Source organism: Canis lupus, chromosome 14 (assembly GCF_011100685.1).
Source record: "Canis lupus familiaris isolate Mischka breed German Shepherd chromosome 14, alternate assembly UU_Cfam_GSD_1.0, whole genome shotgun sequence".
NCBI classification, from domain to species: Eukaryota; Metazoa; Chordata; class Mammalia; order Carnivora; family Canidae; genus Canis; species Canis lupus.
The window spans coordinates 32,261,637-32,273,745 of record NC_049235.1 but is presented as its reverse complement, the minus strand read 5'-3'; the positions used below and the strand labels follow the sequence as shown (position 1 = coordinate 32,273,745).

At 32.1% G+C, this 12,109-nt stretch overlaps 1 protein-coding gene across 8 annotated transcripts in view; it reads left to right on the top strand.

Annotated features, from left to right (window-relative positions):
• Positions 1–12,109, top strand: part of SNX13 (sorting nexin 13) — a 179,882-nt gene that overhangs the window by 66,098 nt on the left and 101,675 nt on the right. For all 8 annotated transcript variants that reach the window (XM_038557025.1, XM_038557024.1, XM_038557022.1 and 5 more), the window contains 5 exons: positions 1,590–1,673; positions 4,933–5,071; positions 5,469–5,557; positions 9,487–9,586; positions 10,773–10,966. In XM_038557025.1, the coding sequence (XP_038412953.1) occupies positions 1,590–1,673; positions 4,933–5,071; positions 5,469–5,557; positions 9,487–9,586; positions 10,773–10,966 (606 nt within the window). The remainder of the gene's footprint in view (positions 1–1,589; positions 1,674–4,932; positions 5,072–5,468; positions 5,558–9,486; positions 9,587–10,772; positions 10,967–12,109) is intronic.

Below are 12,109 nucleotides of genomic sequence, written 5' to 3'. Positions count from 1 at the left end.
ATTAAGACACAGGCCATGTCTGTATCATCATTATCTACCTCGTGGTTATGATGGTACCTGGCACATAGCACATATCCAATCAGAGAATTAGTTTTAATAAGAGGAGGCTTATTTGCCCTTCTTGCTCTTTGTGTACATAAACTACTGCAGCTCCTTGAAGAGTAAGCTGACTCCTGGGAGACATGAATGAAGATCTGCCTTGTTACATGTGGTTATAGTTTAAAACAAGTAGGATTGTTTAAAGAGCAAATATGTTTTGCTGTAGATTGCTCTTTTAGACCAATATTTCATTTCTTTATTGGTTGAATTTGTCTATAATTATAGAGTCCTGCATTCAACAAATCAGGCTTTTCTCTTTAAACTTGATAATTCTTTTTTTTTTAACTTGATAATTCTTTATCAGTGTTCGTTTGTTGGTAATTCAAGTTTACCCAAAAGATGTTTTTGTTCAGACTAAATAACAGATTAAAGAGTTCTTACTTCTTTCCTTTATATGGATTGTACAAATCATAGCATTTGTCTGCAATAATTGCTATTTAATCATCTCTGCTTTCTTTCTGTTACCATGTTTTATTTAAAGATTCATGGCCTCAATGACTTTGTAACTTTTTAGCCTTCATATTTGACAACTGGTGCTTGTCTTAAAGTAGAAATTATATGGAAATGGCTACTTAGAACCTGTATAGGAATTGTTGAGTCATATGATTACATCTTGACTAACCAAACCCTTTCATGAGGCAAATTAGAAGATCAAAGTAATTTTCACAGACTAATAAGCACCACATTCAAAATTCTTCCCACATGTTTTTTTCTTATTTTGTAAAAAACTTTCAAAAAACATAGTTTTGTTTATGGATTTTCTCCTTACAGAGTACATTATGAGCATATGTGGCCCGAGACAGTTTGAAGGAAGGAATTATATAAATTAAATAATTTTTTCAAAGTTGGAGACTAAAGCTAATCTTGAAAGAAAAAACAATTCCTTCTAATTTGAGGCTATAAGATGTCTCAAAAGACACTTCAGAAAGTTATTAGAACTACCCCACATTGAGATGTAGAGATTACTTAAAAAATAAATTAATTAATAAAAATAAAAAAATAATAAGAGGTGCCTGGTTAGCTCACTTGGTAGAGCATGCTGCTCTTGATTGTGGGGTCATGAGTTTGATCCCCATATTGGGCATAGAGATTACTGGAAAAAGAAAAAGATGTGAAGAAAAGAAAATAATTATGAAACAAAAGAAAAGTTTTATACTTTTAATATAGACGTAGGAATTCATACTTGCATATGGTGCCACGTTTTCCCTTTAAAAATTGACATAAATGCTAACATACTAGAGATACCCTTTTGCTTTTTTCCACTCAACTTCATGCCATTGTATGTATCCAGTTTGATATAGGTAGCTTCATTTCATTTATTTTAACTGACGTGCATTAGTTCATCTTTCTATGAGATTGTGTTGGTTATCAAATTTACATGTATCATACCTTTCTTAAGTAAAAGCATTGTGTTATTATTTACATTATGCTAACGATTTAAGAAATATATTAGGTTAAATTTATTTTTGTTTTTAATAATTTTTGTCCAGGAAATTCTTGCACGAGGAATTCTTCTTCCATTAATAAATCAACTCAGTGATCCTGATTATATTAATCAATATATCATATGGATGGTATGTACTTTCTAAAATTACAACTCTGTTTTTAAAACAGTCTTTTAAAATTCAGAAATAGTATTTGGAGATCAGGATGATCAAGCAATAATTTATTAAAGAATTAGGAAAAAATGTGTTTAAAGATAATCTTTGTATTTCTAGTATTTCTGTTTGCTCATATGTTGAATGAACTAGCCAAATTCTTTTAAAGAAGTTTGTTGTTAAGATAATTCTGTTACAATTTAGATGTTGTTAGTATTTATTTAAATTAAAAACAATTATTTTACTGCCTGAGTAATTTTAAAAGCTGCTATTAGGTTTTAAACACAGGTTGTGGTCTGAACTGCTTAAATAGCATGTGGATTTACATTTTTATACCATATAGTGTAGGAAAGTATAGTGTAAGGAACACTGTACAGAGAATGAGAGGATGGGTGTTCTAGATTTGTTTAAGTTGCTTAATGTGTGTATAAGTCGCTAGTTTTTTCTTTAAGTCAGAGTTTTCTCATCCATTAAATATATCAAAGGGTTATAGTGATTACTAAATTTACTAGGTCTAATTATTTTTGTGTGTGGTATATATGCTTTCCCTCAATAAATTTATAGTCAAGGAAGAGTTGTAAATGGGCGATTGCTGGGGATTCTTTGATATATACTTCTAGATCCTTGATTCATTTTCTTAAAATGGAATTTCTTCTCCACAGTTGTCTTCCATTAACTCAGTCTAGCTTTCTTAGGAAAGAAATACTTTATTTTTTGTTTCTAGTAGCCATTATCAAACTTGACATTGTTTCATTGTTGCTGCAGCAATATTTGTCTTTCCTACCAGTTTGTGGGTTACCTGCAGGCAGAAATTGTTTTGTTAGCTTTGTATTCCTAAATCATTTTATGGAGGTCACATAACTTGATTGAAGGTCACATAACTTGATTCTTCTTTTCATTTGTCATTTTTTTTTAGCATCCTGTTAGGCTCTACCAAATCGTATTTTTAAAATATGCAGATCACGGGATCCCTGGGTGGCGCAGCGGTTTGGCGCCTGCCTTTGGCCCAGGGCGCGATCCTGGAGACCCGGGATCGAGTCCCACATCGGGCTCCCGGTGCATGGAGCCTGCTTCTCCCTCTGCCTGTGTCTCTGCCTCTCTCTCTCTCTGTAACTATCATAAATAAATAAAAATTAAAAAAAAAATGCAGATCTGCCTAATTAAAAATTTTAAAATGCATATCATTTGGTTAGGAGTTCTACTCATGAAGTTTATTCTAAAGTGATAAAGAGTTAAATAATCTACATTTAAGGGCAAAACTGGGACGCCTCAGTGGCTCAGCGGTTGAGGTTCTGCCTTTGGCTCAGGCATGATCCTGGAGTCCCAGGATCGAGTCCTACGTCAGGCTCCATGCAGGGAGCCTGCTTCTCCCTCTGCCTATGTCTCTGCCTCTCTGCATCTCTCATGAGTAAATAAAATCTTAAAAAAAAAGAAAAAGAAAAAGGCAAAACTAAAAAATTGAAAGCAATTTAAGTATTCTGCATAGAGGATTAATATAATAGATTATGGCATATTAATACAATACATGCAACCATTAAAAAGAATGATGGTAGTGTATCTTGAATATAAAAAGATGTATATATTTTTTATGTGAAAAGGATAACAAAGTGATGTGTGTAGTTACTGCTTTTTAAAACTAATTATTTAAGTAATTATATTTTTATTAATGATATAATTCAGATAGTATATATACTATTTGAAATCTTAATAGAAAGATAAGATTATGAATGTTTTAATTTTTCTCTTTTGGGGGTGCTTTAGTGGCTTAGTCTGTTAAGCATGTGCCTTAGGCTTAGGTGTGATCCCAGGGTCCTGGGGTTGAGCCCTGCATCTGGCTTTCCTGTTCAGTGGGGAGTCTGCTTTTCCCTCTCCCCCTACCCTTCTCCCTGGCTTGTGCTGTCTCTCTCTCTCTCTCTCTCTAATAACTAAATAATCTTTAAAAATATCTAATTAATTTTTCTTTTGTTTATGTATTTCACTTCTGGAAGTATTGGTTATATAATAAAAAAGTAATTTTTTAAGAAATAAGAAAACATAAAATTTAAAAACATTTCAGTAATGAAATGAGTATTATGATTTAAGAAATTTTTTATAACACAAAAATGGATGTTTTATAGGAAATTTAATCACAATTTAATTCTGTATAGTCTTACGTTTGGTACAGAAAAGAATGCTTATTCACTTGAATGTTATGTTTATCTCTCATTCTTGGGATTACGAATTATTTTTTTCCTATATATTTTTATGGTTTATTTTTTAAATACAAACTAATTAAGGATAAGCCTTGTCTCTTACTGTGGGAATAGATTACCTCATATTGTTATCTTCAACTAGAGCAGATAAGTGGACAGCTGTTTGTTTCTTAATGTATTCGTAGAAAAAGCAGGTCTTTAATAACCTACCATTGAAGTAAAATTTACATTAAGTGTCAGAAATTACCGAGTAGTCTTCTAAAGTTTTGTTCTAATTTTGCACTTCCCTAGCACCATTTGAGAGTTCTTATCTTTCCACATTCTAATGAACATTTGGCATTGCCATTTTGTTGTGGTTAACTTGAATATGCCTGATGATTAATGATATTGAGCATCTTTTCCTGTGCTTATTAGCTAGTTTTTCTCTAGTTCTAGACTGAAACAGTCCTCAGTTCTGTGACTCCTTGTAGAGAATGGACAATATCCCAAGTCTACTACCTTTCATACCTTCCCTTACTGCTTTATTTATGTTTTTTTTGGCAGTGATAGTGGTTAGTCACTTCATAATATCCTCAAGTACTTTTTGTCTTTGTTATTTACTTGGTGAAACCACACTCTGGTTAAATTCAGCTCAGCTGTCAGCTTCCATTCCAGTTCTTAAATAGCACATGGATAGAGAAAAAAAAAAAAAAAAACCAACAGAATTATTTATGTCATCACATTGATTCTGTTCGATTTAGGTCGGAGAATGCCACTCTTCTGTTTAAAACCCTCCAGTAACTTTTCATTCCACTCAGAATGAAAGCTATAACATGTACTGTACCCTACCAGATTTGCCTTCCATTGCCACTAATCTCATCTTCTACTCCTCTTTCTTTGGGACCATAAGTACAGAGATTTTCATTTTATTTTCTTAAAAGCACTGACACAAACACTTGCTATATGGTTGTGTCTACCCAGCACATGGTAGGCACTAAAGTTTCTTTTTTTCCTTACTAAACAAGTCCCTCTCTCACTTGTTTTTTTTTAAACTTGGTTTTCAGATCCGTGATTCTAATTGCAACTATGAGGCCTTTATGAACATTATTAAATTGAGTGATAATATTGGAGAGCTAGAAGCAGTCAGAGATAAGGCAGCAGAAGAATTACAGTATCTTCGATCTCTAGATACAGTCGGTGATGGTGAGTAATTTAAGTACAGAAATGTTTACTTATTTAATCATTAGTGTATCTTTAACCAAAACTTTAATTTACCTAAATGTCATTTTATGCTATTAGTTATTTTCGCCTTACCTAAATCTAAATCTTTCTTATTATGTTGACATGTGCTAAGAAAGAAAGCTAAGAAAATATAATTTTCTGAATGTGAGGCTATTAATAGTGTAATTATCTCCAAAGTAAAAATAATAGGAATGGTTTAATTTTAATTAAATATATTCACTATAAAATTCCAGATTATTTCTTTTATTAAATAATTACTCTGTTCATTAGTTATTATGTTAAATTATGGTATGTACATGTTTGAAGTATTTCATAAATAACATTACCACTAGCTCATAATTAATTTGTTTGTATTTAGATATCAACACTATCAAGAATCAAATAAATAGCTTATTATTTGTAAAGAAAGTATGTGACTCAAGAATACAGCGGTTGCAGTCAGGCAAAGTAAGTAAAGTACTTTCAAATTAATGTTTAGTTAAAAATACTCTATAACTTAAATATCTAGCAAATGATAAGAAGTGGGATATTAACCAGTGTAACCCTCCACCAAAGGACTTGTGGAAAAAATTTCTCTCATACACTATATTTTAAGTATTTGTTAAAAAAAGGTAAAGGGATTAAAACACTTCCTGAAAAATGCTGCAATAATTAAAGATTTTTTTATTGATTTATTTATTCATCTCTTAATTTTTTATTCAAAATTAACCACTTACATAGTTTTATACATTGGGCAACATATTAGATGGACCTAACTCTCTTCATAGAACTTATATTTTAGTTGCAGAATAAAAAAATAAACCAATAAATAATATGTTAAAAATGTTAAAAACAAGTAAAATATAAAAAAAATGCCAAAGCAAAGAAGAAAGATACAGAATGTCTAGGAATGTTTTAGATAGATGCTAAGTGATTTGGTAACATTTGAACTAAGAGAAATCTGATAGAATAATGAGAGAGACTTGAGAATTGTTTTTTATAGATTAATTTTTTAGGTAGAGGTAAAAAGCATATGCAAAGGCACTGAGATAAAGTGCTTGGTGAGTTAGAGTAAGTCAGCATGGCTGGTCTGGAATGAATGAGAAGGAATGATAGGAGGAATGAAATTGGAGAAGAATCGTGAGGGTTAGATCATATATGGTTTTTGTACCGTAGTAAGATTTTTAAAAAATTCTAATTGTGATGGGAATCTCTTGGAGATTTGTGCTAGCAAATGGCATTATCTGATTTATGAGTTAAAATGATTACTGAGCTCTTTGTGATGTTTAGATTGGGGTGGAGTTGGTGGGGGACAAGAATGGAGACCGAGAGATCATTCAGGAGACTATTGCTTTAGGCCAGTAAGAGATATCTGCAGAGGTTGTGAGACGTAATTGGAGACTGGATATAGTACTAACAGATTTGCTAATAGATTAAATATTGAGTGAGAAAGAAAAATAAAAAGGACTCAAGGAGGATTCCTAGAGTTTTTGACCTAAGCAGCTACATGAATAGTGTTGCTGTTTACTAAAATGGATAATACAGGAAAGAGGTTTGGAAGATAGAATCGAATTTTAGATGTTTTAGTTTGCAATCCCTGTTTGACAATCATAGAGACCTACTAGTTGGTAAAACTGTAGTCAAAGGGAAGATTGGTGATAGACCTAAACTTTGAAGGTCTCAGGATTATTAGATGTTTATTTAAAGTAAAGAGACTGAATGAAGTTACCTAAGAAAGTGAGTATAAGTAGGGAGATAACCAAGGACTTAGTCTAGAGGCAGTATAGTTACTTGAGTTCAAGAAAAGTGGAAGATTTAGCTAAAGGAAACAGAGGAGGTGGCTGGTAAAATTGAAGGAAAACCTGGGACTGTGGTATTCTAGAAGCCAAGTATAGAAAGTTTTTAAAGAAGTGAGAGGTCATGTCATGTCAAAGGTTACTAATAAGTTGAGTAAGATAAAGACTTAGAATTGAACATTAGATTTGCCACTAGGGGATATTGGTGATCTGATAACATTTTGGAGTAATGGAGAGATACCCTTGATTGGAGCTCCTCCAGGAGAAAATGAGAAGAGATGAATTAGAAACAGTGGTTATAGGTAGCTCTTTGGAGAGGTTTTACCCTAAAGAAGATCAGAGATTTGGATCTTGAAAGTAGAAAAGAGCACTTTTTACTACCTTGGTTTTTAGTGTAGTCTAGTGTTTTTTTTTTTTTTTGGCTGGTTTTCTAGTTTGGAAATTTATTATGATTCTCTGGGGCTGTAATTTTGCAATGTATTTAAATTTCTTAAGGAATAGAAGACTTAGTTTTATAAATCTCGAGTTTAGTTGCTGGATTAATTAACTCCCATTTCTTGAGGCCCACATTTGTTGTATACCTGAGTGTACGTATACCTGAGTGTACATATACCTGAGCGTACATTTATGTATGTCTTTGTTTCAGTTAACTGTATTTTAAAATTATATACCCACGTACATTCAATATAGCTGAATGATACAGTTTTACTTATGCTTATTGTTTCTTTCATTAGTTTACCTTATTTAGGCCTTAGAGTGATTTTTCAGCGTCATTATTTTTAAAATCTGTTTGTTTAGACACCCTTTTTTTTTTTTTTTTTTTTAAGATTTTGTATTTATTTTGTGAGAGTGTTTGCATGAACGGGGGGAGGGACAGAGAGAGAGAGAGCAAATCCTTAAGATGACTCCCTGCTGGGTATGAAGCCCAAAGTAAGCCTTGATCCCAGGACCCTGAGAATATGACCTGAGCTGAAATCAAGAGCTGGATGCTCAACTGACTGAGCCACCTAGGTAGGCACCCCAGTGTCCAGACACATTTTGATAGCAAATCCCTTGAAAATTTAGATATCTTTTTTGAAGCCCATCAATTCTATTTTGAATATCAAACTTTACCTTTTTAGTAGCTCGGGTCAAATAGTATTTTTTCTTGGGAAGAACAATCAGAATCTCCACAGAGATGAAGTTTTTTAACCATACTACTCATCTTGAAATCTTAGAAGGCCCTTTATCTTTTTTATTACAAATAAAGTTATAGTGAATAGTCTTGTGCATTCCATATCTGTAGAGCTGCTTTTGGGAAAGAGAAAGAAGTTGTAAGTTTGAAGATAGAGGATTTATTTTTATTTTTATTTTTGTTTTTATTTTTTTTTTAAGATTTTATTTATTTATTCATGATAGACATAGAGAGAGAGAGAGAGGCAGAGACACAGACAGAGGGAGAAGCAGGCTCCATGCCGGGAGCCCAATATGGGACTTGATCCTGGGACTCCAGGATCACGCCCCGGGCCAAAGGCAGGTGCTGAACCACTGAGCCACCCAGGGATCCCCCAAAGATAGAGGATTTAGATAGGAGAAAACATGTACTTATGCTAGGTTGCTTTATGCCAGACATTGTAATTCAGTTATCTATTATTATACAGTATTTATATGAAGGGAAATACTAATTAGAGAGGAAGTTTTTTCCTTTACTCAAGTTCTCTTCATTCTCCTTTATGTACTATCTACATCTAATTTAGGATCTGCCCCTAATTAAGGTGGCCTGTCTAACTTGCAGAAAAATCTTCTGATCTTCTTTTTTAAATAGAGGGTTGTGAGATAAGGATTTAAGAATAAAGAGAAACTGGTGAGTACAGTTCACAGAAACATCATGGGTTTTATGGGAGAGGCTGCAGGTTTTGAAAACATGAAGTCATTCTTGCCAGCTCTGTGATCATAGGCAGCCTATCTGATTTCAGCTTTCTTTTATCTGTTAAGTGGGGTAGGTGTTATTTATCCAATGGGATTATTGTGTAGAATAAATAAGTAATATGTATAATGTACATAGCACAGTGCTTAAGATGTAGATGCTCTTAATTTTGAACTTTTTTTTTTTCATCTGTATGTAGTTACCTTGTTATATTTGAAAACTAAATATAATTTACTACTTAGGTAGTCTGAGAAGAAACATATTTTCTATAGAAGATTGCAGAGTTTTTACTCTGTTAGAAGCAAAATTACTTTTTTGGAATATTTTGTTTTCTCAGTGTATAGACTTCAGTCTCTACTTGAAAATGCTGGAATTTACTTATTCTTGGACATTGTAAGCATTCCAGACATCTCCTTTAGCTCCTAAAATGTTCATTTTCATTTGGAATATGTAGATAGAGAAAATTATTTTGTATTGAAAGAAATGAATGCTTTTCATACTTTGAATGCATATTCACTAAGTAGCTCTTCAAATAACTAGGGAGTTCTGTAGGCTGAGACTCTTGGGAACCCACATGACTGAGAAGGAAAAAAACTTTATTCCATTTTAGTTTAATATTTTTATATTTATGTAAAGATTTTTTACCTACTGAGTGAATAGATGAAATATTAACCTCCATTTACTTTTATTTGTAGGAAATAAATACTGTGAAACTGGCAGCAAACTTTGGGAAACTTTGCACAGTCCCCTTGGACAGCATTCTTGTGGACAATGTTGCACTACAATTTTTTATGGGTAGGTAAATCCATTTTATGAAAATAATATACCCCTTAAAATTTTTAATAATTGTAAATATTATTACACTTTAAATACCTCATATTAAGCATGCTAAATATGTCTTTTTTCCATTCTTCATTCTCTGAAGTGTCCCTTTTTCGGAAATCATAGAGGTTGAGATATATTTTGTTTAGAAGGAAAGAAATGCTTATTATAACTTAATGTGCATTTGTTAAATTGCTTATTTAAATTCTAGGAGATTCTATGAATTTAAATATTTGAGAAAGTGCACTTTATCAGCAACACACACTGTTTATAACGTCTCATTTTGTGCACGAATAGGGGAAGGAATTTGTTTTTATATCATTTTAATATATATAAAATTTACTAATTTTATTAATATTATAGCTAACCCTTGAACAACATGGAATTGAGTTGCACAGATTCATTTATTTATACATGGATTTTATTCAATAAATACAATATAGGAAAATAAATATATTGTCCTTATTCTCTTAGTAACGCTTTCTTTAGCTTACTTTAAGAATACAGTACATACAAAATGTTATATGTGTTAATTAACTATTTATGTAATTAGTAAGATTTCCAGTCAGTAGTAGATTATTAGTAGTTATGGTTTTGGGGAGTCAGGAGTTATAAGGGAATTTTGACTGTATGGTGAGTCAGTGCCCCTTACCTAACCTCTGCATTGTTCAGTGATAAGCCATGCATCAAAATTGCTTTTATCTGGAGGACATTTTCAGTAAACCTCCCTGATTCGAATCTTCATTTTCATGACCAAAAACATAAATTTATGGCTTGTTGAAGATCCCAATCTTTACTTTTAATATTTGTAGAAATATTAGTATTATAATTAATCTTTACTGAGAACAGAAGCTGAATGTTACTGATGTAGTTTTTTCTGATGAAACCTTCCATAGCAGTTTTATCTTCTAGAAATTTTATCATGGAAAATGAGATTTTAAAAATGTGCATCCATTTGTGTGTTTTGCATAATTACGGTCTTATTAACCTAACCAATTTGTGATGTGAGTATTCTTTACCTCAAGTATTTACTTAAGCAGTTTGAAAATGTAGAATTTTGAGTATTTGAAACTTTAATTCTTGTTAACTTATCATGTGGCTACATGCACCCAAAATGTTTGACATTAATATCTGTGTTGTTATGGGTTTTGTTCGGTAGATTACATGCAGCAAACTGGAGGTCAAGCACATCTCTTCTTTTGGATGACAGTGGAAGGATACCGAGTTACAGCCCAGCAGCAACTAGAAGTTTTATTAAGTCGTCAGAAAGATGGAAAACATCAAACCAACCAAACTAAAGGACTTTTAAGAGCAGCTGCTGTTGGAATATATGAACAGTATTTATCAGAAAAGGTGAGGCTCTATTTTTGTTACCATATTCTTATCTTCTTTGGTAGTCATTAGTAATAGTAATAATTTTTTAATGCTTATGAATATTCATTACTCATACTAGGCACAGCTACTTGCAAATATTGTCTCATTTAATCCTGGTAAAAGTCTTTTTGTATATTACTATCCTTATTTTATAGGTAAAGAAACTCATGTTTGGAAAATTGAATTAATTTTACCAAGGTCATAAATACTAATGTCAAAGTCAAGATTCAAAGTCACACACACGCTAGATTCAAGGACATTAAAGATTGAAAATAAAAGAATGGGAAAAGATAATGCAAACAGTAACCAAAACAGAGCTGGAGTGGCTATATTAATAGTAAACAATAGATTTTCAAAGAAAAATTGTTACTATAGAGGAACATTTTATAATAATAAAAGGGTCAGTTGATCAGAATGTTAAAACAGTTTTAAACACAACAGCAAAACCTCCACATACATAGGACAAAACCTGACACAAGTGAAAGGAGAAATAGACAATTCAACAATAATAGTTGAAGATTTCAATACCCACTCAATAACTGATAGAATAATTAGTAGAAAGTGACCAAAGGGAAAAATGACCAAAGATATACAAGAATTGAAGAACACTATAAACCAACTTGACCTAGCACTTCTATAGAATACTTCCCCTAACAATAGCAGAATACATATTATTTTCAAGCTCACGTGGAACATTGTCTAGGATAGACAATGGCCTTTGCTAGGCTATAAAGCAACTCTGGATTTAAAAGAATTGAAATCATAAAAAAGTATGTCCTTTTATCATAGTAGAATTAATTAGTAATTAACAGAAGGAATTTGAGAAACTATAAATATTTAAATTAAATCACATTTCTGAATAGTCTCTGGATCAAAAAGAAATTAGAAGGAATATAGAAGGTATTTTGAATTGATTGAAAATAAGAACACAATGTATAGGAATTGTGGGATGAAATAATTATGGCAGTACTTAGAGGGAAATATGTTGCTTTAAATGCCTAGTTAGAAGAAAGATCGCAAAATGGCAGTTTACATTTTTACCTTAAACTAAAAAAGGAGGGACACCTGGGTGGCTCAATGGTTGAGTGTCTGCCTTTGGCTCAGGACGTGATCCCGGAGTTT